Here is a 17,848-nt window from a genome sequence, read left to right on the forward strand (position 1 = left end):
GAACAACATGCAAACTTCTTTTGTTCTTATGATCGGCGTCTTTGTCATATTCATAAAGAAAAAATAAAGTATAACTATTCAAAAGTTTTAAATTCAAGTTTCTTTGAATAAACAATTCTATAATTATTTAACTTAATACACAAAAGAATATCTTCTTAAAAATGTAATGAACGTTATAAAGAGAGTTCGATTTTTTTACAAAAAAATATATAACATAAAATTAAAAGAAAAAAATTAAATAAAAGAATTACTATAACAACGAATTATTGTAAAATAACTTGTTATACAAGTAGTAATAATGTAATGTAAAATGAAGTAAACAGGCAACGATGTTCTTTTTCTCTAACACGATTGAATGCAATGCAATATATAGATCATATCAGTCTAAATCCTTCCAACAGGAGTTTGATGGCGACCACTACGTAAGCCCATATAGAAGGTTTTTAAGTAATGATGATAATGGAATAGTGTACCCGCCTGCTCTAACGGTTTACGCTGGCATCAGTAGAGGATGATGAGATGAGCATGTCTGGTTAGTTAGCTCATTATGACAAATTCGTTAGGTATTTATTACGATGGTTTTCAGAGGAAACGTCGGGACATCATGGCGGGACTTACATGGTAGATTGCTAGGTTTAGGATTATTATTCCACATTACTAACTATTTCCTTCTACCCTATATGTTTAGGAAGTAATTAGGCGCGCGTGCGCCTGTATGCTTTTTGAAATCACTTTGCATCGATCGAAAAAAGAATGGAATATAATATAGAGAAATATAACTGTGTAAAGCAATGAAATATACCTAGTTCAATAAAACATATTTTTCCTTATACAGGTTTACTAATAAGAAATATGTTTGTACCTCTTGACGGACGGGCCAATGGAAACGTAATGATTTTGTTCCATATCTACAACCTATAGTTTTAGCAACAAAGTTAAGATTAAATAGTATTTTTTATGAAATTGTGGTGCGGATGAAGTTACGCAATTCGGATTTATATTATATAGGTAGTCTTTTATTCAGACGTAACATGTTTGTTGTTGCTACACAACGACCTCCTCTAATATTTTCTTTCAATGAGTATATAGAGTGAATCTGGTCCATAGTATCCTTGGTGTTTTAATGATTTCATTTTCCCTTCTATTTGATCAATTTCTTTTCCTTTGTCCTCTTGGGTCGTCTTGGGTACCAAGAAGTTGATATCTTGCTTTATGTATCCTTTCTACGTAATGTGTCTCCAACACAGCGCCATTTCAACTCTCTTGTTCTGAATTTTATTACTAAAGTGATAAATATGTAATATGGTTTTTTATTTGATTTAGAGTGTAAGGTGGACAATAATAGCAATGTTATATTGTCTAGTTACATTGGAGGTTTCAGTGTATAATTATGTCTTGTAAGAATTAGGTATGGGTCAGTGATTTTGGTGATTGACACTCGCCTCGATGTGGACTCCCTGGGGATCACCGCTGGTAAGATAGTGGTGTATTGGTAATTAAATGCTCCATTGAAACGGCGATAAATATTTATACGAACTATAAATAAATTATCTATTAACACACCACGAGTATTGACAAGGACGAATCCTCTTCTATCCGTTCCCCTAGTGTCTATTGAATTATAAACAAAATTCATTTGTAGAATTTAACAGTATTAGATGTTATTACTTCTGAAAGCACGTCCATGGCTTAGTTTGTTTTATTTGTAGTGTCAACATATATGCATGTAACAAAAGCCGAAATGTTCTTAATATTATTAATTCAATAATTTATATAGTTTATTTGGATGCGTCTAATAAGACTATCTTTGTTATATATAATAAAAAAAAAATATATATTATACCGAAAATGACATTAGTATACCATCGATTCAAAAGGCTGCCTAACAATATTAATTGGAATTATTCTAGATATTCTTATATTATGTTTATATTGACTAAAATGTAAGCTTTGCTTATTCATTAAATTACAACTAGTTTTTAACTTACTGAACATATCACTGCTACATAATTATAGCAAAACTTTGTGTATATATTTATTTTAAAGTTTTTATTAATACATTTCCTGGTAGGAAACCAGCGCCACCTACTGTACTCGTAAGTTCATCGTACTCTGCTCATAACTTTCGCGTTAACTAACTGCCAGCAATAAGTTAACAAAGTTTTATCGCAATGAAAATATCGTACGGCAACGCATAAAATACAAACTATGAGCTATTGATTTTTATATATCTACACACAAAATGTTACAGCTAACAAAAATAAATATAAAAAATGCATTCATTTTTCACATTCTAAAAACTATTTTGTTAAACACAATAGTTTTTGTAAACTATACCTATGAGAGTGACGACTGAACCAGAGTAATGTGAACTACATTATTAAGAAATATGCCTAGCAATGACGCGACAACATGGAGATGGGCCTGACATGATATGTCAGGCCCACCTCCATGTTATCCCGCCTGGAAGCCATTATGTACAATTCCTAGTGATTCGATTTAAAGAGTCCCCATTTTTTTAGGCGTTAACCGTCAGCCGCTCCATAAAACTTTCTACGGGTTTGGAGTGCCATGCGAGTTTGCACTCGCCCCATATTATTCAGAGAAGATGTAAAGGCCAGTTTCAGCCAACTGCATTGGAACAGTTAAAAAAAAACCAGTATCCAACACAAAAAAAGCACAATGTTTTGTTGCTACAACCGGACGTAATTACGTGTATGTACGTAACAATTTGGCACAGGTCATACAGGCTGTACAGGCATGTCATCTGAAGCGGCCAGCTCAAATGTAAATATGTCAGGACCAAATCAAATCGTAACATGCTAAGAGGTTTTAAATTGACACAATTGTGTACGAACACATCGTCAATCATAATTTATTGCAGTTTAGAGCCATTATCCTTGGAGCTGCATTGCTAGATTGGCAGTGCATCTATTTATAACTATTTACAAGTCAGTTCGCTGATCACGTGCAATTCACCCTATGTTTTACGGTAAGGGTACAGTCGCTAATTGTGTCACTCGAATTTCATATTTATTGGCCCCATCCTTCTTAAAGCTAATCACATTTCTAAGGCTTCGTTTTTTGTATGTATATTGTATTTTAAAATGTAATGTCTCGACATTTAGGATGACTCCCGCCCCTTGTCACACTTTGCTGACCCCTCTCTCAATAATAGCCTACCTAATTTATATCTTGGGACCTAATGTGACAACTGATGCCTGGTGCCTTTAATGGTGACAACTGATATAGATACTTTTTTTTTAAATATATATATAACGTACACAAAAAACACCCAGATTAGTACAAACAATCGTACTCATAAATACAAAAGTTTGTACTGCGCGAAGAATCGGACTTGAGACCATCAGAAGTGAGGCGATGTGCTAAACCGCTAGACCACCAAGTCCGTTTATAGGTCGTAACAAAACCTAATGTAGGTTTTGTTGATACGTTCGGAACAATCTGTATGCAAGCGCGACTCGTACTTAACCAGTTTTATTTCCGTACAATTTTATTTGTTTTACAACCTCCATTGTTATATTTCTTTTGCTTACATTATAATAGAAAGGGACAAATTATATTTGAAGGAGTGGGTCTTCAAACACAAAGTTTAATAATGGAACAAGAGCAAACTCTTATACTACAAAATTTTCATACTTCAAATGTAGTATAAGTCAGACTTTGTAAGTTTTCTGCCACACAGATGGCCTTGTACCCATTGGAACGACCCAGTACATTCAGAACCAAGCTGCAGTATAGTGGCACATATATAGTTACTTAGATAAGGGTGGCCCACCTCAAAACCTACTTTTTTTGTTATTTGGATAAAATATATTTCATTTTTTTATGACTTTACATTAAAAAATAGGTACAACCCTAAATTTTCGCCCTTTTAGCATCATCCCTATTTTTTCGTAGCGCTAACAATTTGTATGGCTAAACAACTTATTGACATAAGTTGTTTAGCTCAGTATAGTATAGTATGTATTAGTGTAGATTTGATTTCTATAAGAGAATTTAAAATAGTTAACCATAGCGGAATGTCCTAAAAATGTGAAACATAAAAATTTTGTACAGTTAATATGCACAAAGATGGAGGGAGTTGCACAGAATCTCGCGCATGGGTACACCTCACCGCACCGTATTAGATGTTCAAGCTATGGTGCAGCGTGGCGACGTGTCGCCATGCCAACAGACGGTCTGGCCCGCCGCGGAAAATGTATCACATCTGTAATATAACCGTTTAGGTATTACACGGAATAAAAAAAATACGTATATAATCATTGATTTGTCGAATGTAAACTATAATTGTATTTATAGAAACTAATGGTCGCTCAGTGGTCGAAATTCGATCATAATTAATTTAACATTCAGAAACACTATAGACAAATAATATTAAAGACGAACAATATTTTTTTATCTATTTGTATTATACGTGATAGTATGTGTATTATTTTTTATTGATGTATTTTATATATCATTTTAAACATATTAGCATTCTGTAATCCTTCTCAGCATAAACTATAAGTGAGCGAAATTTCATAATCCTCCGACCGCGTAATGTTTGTAAAAATGGCTACAAAGTTTTTATAGAAATTATGAATTTAAATTTAAATTTAGAAATATTTATTGAAAATTATTGTAGTACTTATGCAAGTAAAGTTATTTGTATTCCTATTTTGTCACCTGGCATTCGGATAATCTTATTATTAATATTATAAACGCGAAAGTTTGTCAGTATGGATGTTTGTCGCTCTTTCACGCAAAAACTAATGAATGCATTGTGATGAAACTTTACAGTAATATGACTGTACCAGGATAACATATAAGCTATACAGTACATTTCATGCTGGTGAAACCGCGGGCTCAAGTAGTATGTAATAAATAATAATTGGCTAAACATATATCTAAGAACTTCTTGTAACATTCAAACAAATATACGAAATTATCAGCAGTCAAAATGATGAACATTGGATGCTGGAATTTATTAAATGTGGTCTACATAAACGGACTTTATATATTACTTTATTATATAAATGCTGACTGTAAACTGAACTATTGAGATTATTGAATATAAATTTAACTGCATGAGACTAACCATGTACACACACGGCTTTGCATGAGTACAAAGATTGGAACGAATTTTTAATTAAAAAATGTGGTAGGCAAGTACAGTACATATAACTGTAGCCTGTGAATGTCTATTACTAAAGGTAAAAGAGTTTCAAAAATGTAATAAAAGCGAAATTCAAAATACCCATGTTTCGCTGCGTATAAGCACAGATAACATAATAGTACAAGTATAAAATCGAAACTGGTAGAAGACTTGCCTACCCTTTGATTTTCTAAGAATAATTTTGTTAGTTTATTAAAATAATTAATGTTATCGATGTTTCCACCAGCGGAGAGTCCAGTCATAATAATAATATAGTAACCTAGGACAAATTACAGAGCTTCATCTAGTCCCAAGCTAAGTGATTGAGCTAGTCCAGAGCTTGTGTTATGGGTACTAAACAACTGATATTAATACATAAAGACACTTGTTATTCTAAATGCATTCCTAATATACATAGAAAACACCCAAACTATTATAAAAAATATTTATATGAATATAAATGTTTGTGCTGTGCAAAGAATCGAACCCAATTATCAGGAGATAAGGCGGTGTCTAAACCATTAGACCACCGAAGCCACAATTTTGTCGCTCTCTTACGGCTTCATACATTTTGGAAACTACTAGGTTACGACAGTCATTTAGGTTATTTACTGGTTTCAGGTCAGCTAAATATGTATATAACTCTATGTGTACATTCGTACAGTTTAAGATAAATTAGTTTTTTATCGGATAGATAAAATAGTTTTTTTCGGACAAATAAAATAGTTTTTTATCCCCAGGACCCCGAGATACGTTCAAAAAAATATTTGAGGGGTCCGGTCGGTGGTCGCCAAGATAACGAGAAAATTGCCTTAACTTTATTCATATTTATATTTATACACTTTGACTATATAAATAAACTTGCTCACCTTTTTAAAATACTCATATCCAATAAAGTTCTCATTTTGTTAGTTTATTTGTGGGGTATTTTTTTACCTGTAGATGGTCACCTCGACTCCTCTTACAACCAACCTAGACGAATCTTTTTCTCTTGAGTCTTACCTTTATCTCTGATAGCACAAATTATACACTTTCATTTTAATTACTGTATTTTCTTATCGCTATCGTCCTTTACTGACCTCCTCAACCTCCTCCCAGCCCCGCTCCCCCTTCATCAGTCTATAACTTTTAATCTTTGTACTAGATGTCGTTACTAGTCTATTGGCCCTAATTAAATCGCATCGCGACACTTGTGAATTATGAAGAAGTAATGATTTACAAAATGCATCAATACATTATAATGATAAAATCACGTTGCTTTGTACCAATATGTATGATAATGTAAACTCCCTTCGCGTATTTATTTGATTGAACTAATATTGCGAATGTATCACTGTAATTTTAATTTACTTGTGAATTACACGTGCATTATGATCAATGGATACATGATCTATGTACATTCTTGAAATACAATCTATATTCGTGTCAATTTCCAATAATGCCCGTCGGGTTGTTTAGTTGTGATAGAATAGAATATAATTAATTGGAATAAGACAATTCAATATGTAATATTAAACAGTTAGTCTTCCTGAAGAATCTAATAGAAAATTCTTTATTTTAGTAACCTTTAATTTAAGTAACTTGAAATAGTCATCATTGTTTTTTTTTAATCTACCACTCATTCGGATAGAGCTGCTTGGCGGATGAAATAGATGAGACTAAGGTACATACGTAGACGACTTCGTATTACAACTCCACCTCGATCAAAATAATAGTAATCTAAGTTGGTGACCACTAGGGTTTTGCAAACGTTTGATCAATTTAGCTCTACTGAAATTAACAATTTACTTACAATACCGTTTAGAACTTTAATTAACGGCGCTGTGGATGCGTGATTAAACTAACGTGGGATCTGAAGCAAATTCTATCATAAGGCCTATGCCTTGATTTTGGAATTAAGTCCTTTATTTTTGGTTTTTATATTATTAACACTTTCAAACGACCGCTCTTATTTAAATTTATTTTACGCAATTATCACTATAGACATAGGCCCAATACATACGGTATCATAGCAAATATATTTTTTTTATATTATAATAATTGTATACGTGTTATAGTATATACTTCTTGCTCAACAAGAATATGGCTCACCTGATGAGCGGCTAAATGGCTACCGTACCTACAGTGCCGTTGTTGTAAATTCAGACAAATTAATCAGTACTTACTGCTACTTGATTGAGAGCGGCCTGTGCGTCAGTAGCACTTTATTTAGCAAGTTAGTTCTATTGCTAGGTACCACTAGCAGCTAGGGCCTTTGTCGCTGCCCCAGATAGATTTGGTACCCTAAAACCCATTACCCAAGTACTTTAGAGTCGCTCATTTTAGCTCGAAGCTCTTTAAATATGTAAGGCGTGAGGTAATTCCCTGTGTACTCGTAGTTCATTGTATCATACCATGCTCAACACGAACAACGAGTGGGGAACATCAAAGGATAAAAGGGATATCTCCATATTGCCTCATATATAAATACCTAATAAATTTTACTCGGTTTATACTTTGTACACAACTGTACTTTAAGCTTATTATTTTTTTATTGTAGGTATTAGGTTCAGACAGGAATGAGGGCGCGGAGCCCCTAGTATTTGCTGTTTTTTTTTAGATATAGAACAGTAAGCCTTTGTTCGTCGTCGTTACGCAGTCTATCTTCACGATAAATTTAATTAAGATCCGTCCAGTCGTTTAGTCGTAAAATGAACAGCCACGGCAATAAATAAACATCCAGACAGACACTGTACAACTACTTTTTTATAATATCTGTATGGATTAATTTTATCTTTTACCTATTTATATTATATACCGTTTAACTAAAGTTTGTAATCTAAACTGTGAGTCTGTCCTAGTTCGACCAGAAAAAAGATTCAAATGTATTAATTACAAATCAAAGTCTGTATTAAAAAATATATATTAATTATAAAATTGAATAGTTTCTAAATGTTAGTAATGTTTTTATTTATTCTTTTGCATACAAAATTATAGACATGGCGGCATTAATGCCTAATGGCATTCTCTACAAGTCAACCATCGCGTTGAGAGTAATAAAGCGGTCCAAATTAATAACTAACAATAAAATATAATAACAGATAAATATATATGCAAATATATAAACATATTAATATACACAAATAATATATATACATAATTAAACGAAATAAGCTCATGGATTACATACAAATTAAATATAAAATTAAACTAGGAGTATAATAAATATCATGGAATATTTAGATAGATAGTAATTTGGCTGAATTTCTCTAATATAGAGAAATATCGAAAATTATGTTCACACAAGGATCTTTTCAAAGTGAATTTCGTTTGTCGTCTACTGAGGCCAACAGGAAGTGCATTCCAAAGATTGATGGCAGTGAAGGATTCACACGAAAAATTATAACGATGAGGAGATATACAGCGGATTTTAGAAGAAGAAGTGCGAAGATTTTGAGAATGTGATGTGATCAACTTAGAAATTGAAATCTTTCTTTAATGTACAGAGGAGCTAGTGGATCGAGATGGAATAGAAAAATAACAATCTTTTCTGTTCTATAAGATCTAGAAAAATATCTAACATAAAATTTATAGTTCTGACAATAGTATCTAATTTCACAAAGGTAGAGTATAGAGATTATTGATATGTTGATTGTCCATGTCCAGGTCTTATTGTTAAAGTATATTTACTTAGAAGATATATATTTACTAAAAATTATTTAAAAGAGTTTTTCACGCCTAATTTCGTCATTCAAACTTAATCTTCTTGTGTTCTTATATACATATGATAAGTTTGAATTACGAATAAGTGGTAAAATAAGCACTTTTGAATAATCATATTGGTTTACAATATGATTATTCAAAAGTACTTATTTTAGGTTTATTTGAATAAATATTATTCCTATTTCTTACGAAACCCAACTAAATGTAATTGCAAACAACATTCAATGGATGATTGAGGACATACACTACTGTACAACAAAGAAAATCAATATATCAAACAAATTTATGTAAATCATATAATCAATGATAAGTACAGTGGAATGCAATGAAATAATACTTCGAATGACTGGTCGATCCGTTTTGTGTATGATTTGCGAGTCAATTGTACTCATTAAACATTATTTATATTACTGACTGATCAATTTCGCTAGTACTGTGCATACTTATATGTGGATTATTGTGAATAATATATTAACAATACATTTTATAATTTTATTTCAACAGATAGTATGTTAGTGGTGATTTTAGTTAGGCTTTTATATGAAGATACATAGGTATAGAGGTAGAAAAAATAAGGAAACTTACTGTAACGACTTTTGAATAGTCATATTTTTTTTATTCTACCACTATATATAAATAAACAAGTAAGTAATAGTAATAACAAGTCTAGTGTATAAATAAACTAGGAAATATGTGCAACTTCATTTGCGTGAGCGAGAGATACAGACAATTTCTCTCTCTTATATTATATATATATTTTCCTTATATTTGCAACTTTATCCATTTCACCTTTCTCGATAAATGATCTATCAAACATCATAATAATTTTCGTTAGACTATGTAGTTATTGCGATTAACGCATTCAAACCAATCTTAGTTTTATAAAAGCAGTAATATACTATAGTTACAATTATAATACCCGGAAGTATGTAATGAGGCGTCCCGGGACGCCTCGACGCCGATCCTACCCTTGGTATACTCAGTCTTGATTTGTGAAGTTTGGCCCAGACAAAATAGCTCATCCGTCCCGTTGATTGTACCTACAGTTTTTCTTAGTTGTATATATTTTGTAGTTGATATTAATTACTGAGAATGTATTCATATATTAGATGGATGTATATGAATGTCTTGTCGGCCTCGGTGATCTAGCGGTTTAGCTTTATTTCAACCCGAGATTCTGCGACACCAGAAATTCTCCGTGAGAGAATAAAGATTTGTATTCATTAGTATGATTGTATTAATCTACATGTTTTTTATTTACATTGCGTATTAATATACAAAAAATATCATGTTTATGTATTTATATTACTTGTCTAGTATACTAAGTTGGTATACCCATAAAACAAGCTCATCTTAGCTAGCGACTAGATGGGACTTTGTGAATAGTCCAAGGATTTTATATTTTTATCATTTTATTAGACTTGCAAGTTATAGAAAATAAATTACTTGTTGGTATCTTTCTTCATTTGGGATCGGTGCAGTTTTCTTTTTCTATTGATAGCTTTCGCATTAGGAATTATTTTCTTAATAATAATAATAATAATAATAATAATTTATTTATTTGCCTGCTACATGGTAATTTTGATCTTACAATATAATATAAGTACACGACATGCAGCACCCCGTAGAGGTATGCAAATATTGAAAATGATATCATAATTACAATATGTCATTAAATTTAATTAAAACATTATAATAGGTACCACAATAAAATAATAAATGTCACAGTATTCCACTAATGTCAATCAATATTATTAAAACTATAATTACATGAAGTCAGAGTTCGTATGTCAAATAATCCCTTATACTGTAGAAGTTTTTTACAATTAGCCACTCCTGTAACGTTGCCCTAAAAAGTCTTATATTACATTGTTTGATAGTATCAGGAACTTTATTATAAATTTTAATAAACATAGCAGTGCTATTATTTTGGTACAGTGATGTTCTTGGGATAATGTCTAAAACTAACCTCTCTGCATTACGAGTGTTACGTGGATATATGTCCTTGGCTTTCGTAAAAAGTTCTTGATGCCGTTTAACATGATTACAGACTTCCAATATATACATTGAAGGTACCGTTAATATGCTAAGTTTGATAAATAATGGCCTACAAGACGTGCGCGGGGTGGTGCCGCATATTGCCCTCAGACATTTTTTTGTGCAATGAAAGCTCTGTTTAAATGCCCACTGTTACCCCAGACAATGATGCTGTACCTTAAAACGGATGCTACATAAGCGTGGTAAACTGTTAGAGCGGTATTTTGATTTGTTATATTCTTTAATTTTTTCAAAACATAAACGAATTTGTTAAATTTGTTACATACTTTATCAATATGAAGTTTCCAATTAAGGTTTTTGTCTATAATTTATATTATTTATATTATTTATTAATCTATATTAAATTGTAATTATTGTTATTGCAGCAGGAACAACGCTTACGAGGATGATCCTGGTGATGACGCGCGCTCCACTCGTACACTGCCCGATAAGAAGTAAGTTTTTTTTATTTTAACAAACAATTGGAATACAGTGTCAGTCGTAAAGCTATATCGAGACAATTAACATGTAGAATATTAATGATACGTAACTTACATGAACAACTGTGGAAGCCTGAACATCAATTTCGAACTCATTATATTAATGCGATCACGTTGCAGTGCAATTTGTATATACAATATGTATGAAAGATTTAAATTTCAAAATGTTTTCAGTAATTACACTTTATTTTATTTTAATATAATATTTATGTTATATCATTCTGCAATTCACTTATTTGGGAATGTTTTCATAAATGTACCTACAATAGTACTCATGAATGCAAATGTTTATTGACTAGAACCCGCGATAGTCGGTAGTAAGGCGATGCTAAACCGTTAGACTATAAATTACGTCAAAATAAAAAATATATGATACATAGTAATCTCACAAAACTATACAAATTGGTGGTCAACCAAAGGTTTAAATTAGACTATAATTAATTTAAATTACTAGTTTGAAAAGTTTCTATATATATCAAATATTATACTTCTATTCGTATGTGTTTCATATATGGGTCTTTTTATTGATTATTTTTATAAATAAAAAAAAATTACATTCTGCACTCTTTATATAAATTATAAGTATGTGAAATTTCATAAAAAGTAATACAACATTTTAATATATAGATAAACATGTACGAAAGAATTTTTTTTATTGCTAAACTAAGTTTACATATCCTTACATATCTCATATAATAACTTTCCAGGCAAAACCACAGCGAAATTGAAAAGCGGAGACGAGACAAAATGAACACGTACATAACAGAGTTGAGTTCCATCGTTCCTATGTGTGGTGCGATGGCTCGCAAGCTGGACAAGCTGACGGTCCTCAGGATGGCTGTGAGGCATCTCCGATCGGTCCGGGGGGCACTCTCAGCCTGTCCCTTAACAGCACGGCCTAGGCCCGCGTTCCTCTCCGAGAGGGAACTGAATGCCCTCATCTTGCACCTCGCGCACGATTGCTTTCTATTAGTAGTCGGCTGCGATCGTGGAAGATTGATATATGTGTCAGCATCTGTCAGTAATATGCTGCACTATGAACAGGTCAGTAATTAATCATCATCATCATTGTTACCTTACCTTTATATAATTATTTGAGGTCGACGCAGTATGTCATCTTCCACTATGCCTATCGCCCGTGTAATCTGAACATACTCTGCTTTTATTAAATATGATTGTAAAGATGGATTGATTATGTGAAAGAAGTTTCACACAATACATCAATCTTCTCTTCGGTCGTCCTCTCACTTTCCATAATTAATACCTATTATATGTACAATAGAGTCATGAATCCTCTTCATTGACAATCTCCTTTCCCCCTTTTACAAAGAGCTATATGGGTACGAAGTGGCGGGATCAGCTAGTATTAATAATGTTATGATTAATTTCCAGTCGGAACTGCTAGGACGGAGCCTGTTTGACATCCTGCATCCGAAGGACGTGGCCAAGGTGAAGGAGCAACTGTCATCATCAGATCTTAGCCCTCGTGAGCGGCTCATCGATGCTAAAAGTTTGTTTCTTTTTGATTCAGATATTAGATATGGACACATTTACTTAGATGCTGCAAGATAATCGCATCAGCAATACTGCTATTAATTGAGGCCCGTAAGAAAAATTGAATATTGTCTACTAAACACTGCACAAACTATGTCATCCGTTCTTACATAGATATTACATTGGTATTTATCCGTTAATAAATAGCTAAACCTTTTTGCAATAATTATCATAGCAGTTATGGATAATTTATGTCACATGATTTTATATGTCGTGTAAAAGCAGCTATTACTTGTATTCGGTGTTGCAATTTCCTCACGTCCTTTTCTTACCCGCAGCGATGTTGCCCGTGAAGCCAGACGTGGTGGCAGGTGCTTCACGACTGAGCCCCGGCGCCCGGCGTTCATTCTTCTGCCGTATAAAGTGTCGCGTCCCCCCGGACACAGCTGCAACGTCCCCAGCGTCTGTTAAGGAGGAAACCGAAACGCCTAGAAAGGTCTTTTCTGTAAATATATTTCTAAATAGTATAATCCTGACTAACAATGAACATAATAATAATAATAATAATAATAATGAACTTACAACATACGTACATAGGCACGCGCGCACGCTCACAGACATGCTTACACTACACTTACTTGGTTTCGGCTCGTAAATGTAGTTTATGTCGCTAAGTATATGTATTAACCTAACTAATAATAATTGTAACCCCTGGATTGTTCACACAGTACCATCAGCCAAGCAGAACTTGAGTTATTGGTACCAGCCAACTATTAGAATATTTTATAGCGCAGGGTATCACTTCACCACTCATAGAAACACTATACATAGTGATTACCTCTATTGTTAAAAATCAATATGTATCATAAGGTCACTATCAAAATTCTATACATCTTGGTACCTTGTTACAATGACTATATATTATATATGACAAAGTCAGTCTAATATTAATTTGGCAAAGAACTACTTGCACAGATAATAGAACCAAAAATTGAATATACACATCACACACTACGTTGTTGAGATATCCAGTTTAATATTAACTCAGAAGTCGGTTTTTGAGTGACATTAGTTTATAGTTACTAATCTATGGTTACTAAATTACAATAAAATCGCGTGCGTGTACGCGTATCACATGCTGATATACTAAGATGTTGAGAAATAAACTAAAATATTAACTCTTTAAAGTTGACTTTCCAAAAAAACCTTCTTGAATGACATTAGTTCATTGTTACTATTTGGTGGTTACTGAAATGTGTGCTCAATTTTAAGGTCCGAAAGAAGAACAACGATAAGAAGTATTGTGTGGTGCAATGTACCGGATATCTCAAGTCATGGCCGCCAGCGGAAATCAATGAAGGCGGCAATGGCGTGGAGGGAGGCGAGGACGGAGATACGTGCAACTTGTCCTGCCTCGTAGCGGTAGGGCGCGCCCTACCAGACCTAGCCCCGGAGCAAGTGCCCCGAGCCCCACCGCCGCCCCACACGGCCCCACCAACCAGGCGGCTCCAGTACGTGTCCAGGCATGCCACCGACGGCAAGTTCCTGTTTGTCGATCAGAGGTACAGTACTTTTTAAGTAATTTCCCCAACTAAATATTTGTCGTAAATAATAATTTATATTGTTTGGGACAATACAAAAGGGGGTCTTGTATCAAGATAACTGATAAAAATACTTTAATTTTAATTTGATTTTAATTGAATTAATAAAAATTTAGGTTCTGTCTTAAGTGTATGTGTACATTTTTTATAAATGATACAGAGTAACATTGGCCCTGGGTTTCCTGCCTCAAGAACTGCTCGGCACCAGTCTGTACGAGTATGTCAGCGGTCCAGAACTTGGTGCTGTCGCCCGAACCCACAAGACTGCGTTGTTACAGCGTCACGCGCTCCACACGCCGCCATACTCGTTCAAGCGCAAAGATGGCACGCTGGCTAGAATACAGACACACTTAAAACCCTTCAGGTATGATTTACGCTTCTCTCTTTCAGATAATAATAAAAATAGTATACCAAAAAAATTTTACCATTAGGTATAATGTAAACGCCCTCCCTCCATTACTATAAAATAATTAAACCCTTAGGTATAATTCAAGAGCCCTAAAAAATAAACCAGCGAATGATTAATTCGCACAGCACCCTCTAGTCATAAGCAACTGATACAATTACTTAAATACATTTATAGTAAATACATACAAACACCCTGACAAACAATTATACTCATAAATGCAATATATAAATGTTAAGTTATAATTGTTAGCTTAGCATAGATATAATATTATTGATGTTGTTCGTTGTTCTATGTTGGTTGTTTTCGTGAATATAACATTTGCATTTTACGACTAATGGAACCTGAAATTGTCACCAGTAAAGCAGTATGAAACCACCAGACCACCGAGTCTATCAAGATTTAGCATAATTTTAGTCAATGTCCGAAATTGAAACAACTTGATATACAACCGAGGGGTGAGTTGAAATACAGGCTTCGTGCCTAGTTCATTTCCCAGGCTCATACAATCACAAATTGTTTATGAAAATGATTTAAGACTTGCATATGATTGTGGGTTAATAAATTCATTGTTATAATTAATGTCACAGAAACCCGTGGTCCAAGGACGTGGAATGCCTGGTGGCGAACAATACCACTCTAACAGAAACACTCGAGCCGCTGACTGAAGAAGAACCACACTCGTCCTACGACATGTTCAGACATAGTGAGTATAAGTTGTTATTTATATAACAGAACTATAAAATACAAAATTTAAATAATAAATACATTTCTGATCAGCCAGTACAATATAAAACAGTATATAAGAATAACCCAGGACAATTCACACAGAGCTATCTTGTCCTAACAGTAGACAGTTGACAGGATTTTTTTTTTAATACATGTATAATATTACTAATATTATAAACGTGAAAGTTTGTGAGTATGAATGTATAAATAGACGATCTTTATTACTCGTTAACGTAAAAACTACTGAACGGACTTTGATGACACTTCACAGTAATATAGCTTATACATCAGATAACAGCTAAGCTATAAACTTCATATGGGTAAAACCGCGGGCACGGCTAGAATATATAGAAAACTCATATCGACACAAACAATCTCATAAATACAAATGGTTGTATCGTTAGCTATATTTTGAACAATGCGAGCTATTCTCGCATTGTTCTGTTGATATCGATATTAAGGTTAGATTCCAGTGTATATCAGCAGGACTGGTGATAAGAATGGTATCCTCAGTAATAATTATGTACAGAAGATCAGGGCGATGAACTGGAGCCCATAGAGAGTGGGGTGTCAGAAACGGACATGGAAATGCAGCGACTTATCGACGCCCAGATGGATTCCCACAAGATCGGCAGCGCTATCGCCGATGAAGCCCTCAGGCGGAGCTCATCTGAGTTCTCGCCTGATCTACCTGCAGACCTGCTTCAGGATACGGTATTCAATCAACAGGTATGTCTATTAAATCAAATCAAAAATGATTTTTCATATAGGACTAAAATTACATTATGAACGTCAAGTATTTCATATTCATATTTTTCCCTAGCGTCCAATTCAGTATTGTAAATAATAATAAAAATATCTTAAGACAATTCATATAGCTCCATCCGCTCCCAACCTAAGCAGATCTTGTGTTTTGGTGATATACATAGATTTTTTATAAATATATACATTATATATATAAATATATAATTAAATTAAATATAAATATATAAATATATACAATATGCCAAAACGATTACAAACGAACCCACGACTAAGGAAAGTAAGACGGTGTGCTAAACTGCGAAGCTACCGAGGCTATCATGAAATGAATATTCTACAATATCTATATTTATCATACGAATAAATACAAATTATAGCACTATCATATTTGTATTTGAACAGTTTATGTTTGGACAGACATCACTCGTGGACAATATCTTCGACGTGGGTACCTTCAGCCAGGTTCGGAACAACGTGTCTCTCAGCTCGGCCGGTGCTGACAGTTCACCACCGCCCACCACCAGCGAATCGATGCCAACCGGTACTCCGCCCCTCGAATCACCCCCTCTACCACCGCTAGGGATCGACGGCAACGGCGAAGCAGCTATGGCGGTAATTATGAGTCTACTAGAAGCCGACGCGGGACTTGGAGGTCCCATAAACATATCAGGCCTGCCGTGGCCTCTGCCATAAACAGATAGTGTATAAGCCGGCGCCAAACATAGCTTCAAATCTAACTTTTATTTCGTATATCGTATATAGGAAAGGGTTACAGGAATTGTTTACACTGGTACCAACTGACGAATTTCATCAACACATAATCTGCCACAGATTTAAATTCAGCGCTAAACATCTGTATAAACGATGGGACACAAACGTCTGCTAATCCAGAAACTTTGCACACAGTGTGGTAATACTGTGGAATCCAAACCTATAAGATAAAAAATCAAATAAAAAAATTCTTAAAAGTCACCTTATAGCCACATCTGCAATGGTAACGTGCTCTTACGCGCATTGAGTGCGTACCAACTGTTTGCTTATTCTTTTGTTTTTCTATCATGTGTTCAAATATTTGTTAAAAGATCTTCAAATATGCATCCAAACCTTTGAAGCTGTGGCTGGTGCGGAAGTTATTTTAGTTTATTATCCAAACAGGGTCTTTCGCTGTGGATAATAAAACTAAACTCACTGGTATTTAATATTTTTCTTATTTATATAAATGACAAATAGAATTATTGAAGACGAGCAACGTCGCTGTATTTAGGTTTAAAAAAAAATAAAACAATTATTCCTTGGCTAAAAAAAGTTCTAAAAGAATGTCACAGATTGATTGCGTATTATCTGAGAATTTATTTAATTGAATTTTGAAAACATATTAGTTACTACATACATAGATACAAAGTTATCTATAAGCCATTTATTATTATATTGTTTATAATTAAACAAATGTAGTAATTTA

The 17,848-nt window shown here is 33.6% G+C and overlaps 1 protein-coding gene across 2 annotated transcripts in view; it reads left to right on the forward strand.

Annotated features, from left to right (window-relative positions):
* The window catches only part of LOC131853138 (protein cycle), a 71,878-nt gene extending 54,163 nt beyond the window's left edge, over positions 1-17,715 (forward strand). The window contains exons 3-11 of one of the 2 annotated variants that reach the window (XM_059203959.1): positions 11,284-11,352; positions 12,105-12,441; positions 12,790-12,907; positions 13,230-13,387; positions 14,164-14,453; positions 14,653-14,856; positions 15,489-15,604; positions 16,157-16,356; positions 16,807-17,715. In XM_059203959.1, coding sequence (XP_059059942.1) covers positions 11,284-11,352; positions 12,105-12,441; positions 12,790-12,907; positions 13,230-13,387; positions 14,164-14,453; positions 14,653-14,856; positions 15,489-15,604; positions 16,157-16,356; positions 16,807-17,082 — 1,768 coding nt within the window. In that variant the 3' untranslated portion in view covers positions 17,083-17,715. The remainder of the gene's footprint in view (positions 1-11,283; positions 11,353-12,104; positions 12,442-12,789; positions 12,908-13,229; positions 13,388-14,163; positions 14,454-14,652; positions 14,857-15,488; positions 15,605-16,156; positions 16,357-16,806) is intronic. The other variant, XM_059203960.1, reaches the window with a different exon arrangement.
* The last annotated feature ends 133 nt before the right edge of the window (positions 17,716-17,848 follow it).

The sequence above is a fragment of the Achroia grisella genome, unplaced genomic scaffold (genome assembly GCF_030625045.1).
Source record: "Achroia grisella isolate CSIRO2021 unplaced genomic scaffold, CSIRO_AGI_Agris_v1 utg874, whole genome shotgun sequence".
NCBI lineage: Eukaryota > Metazoa > Arthropoda > Insecta > Lepidoptera > Pyralidae > Achroia > Achroia grisella.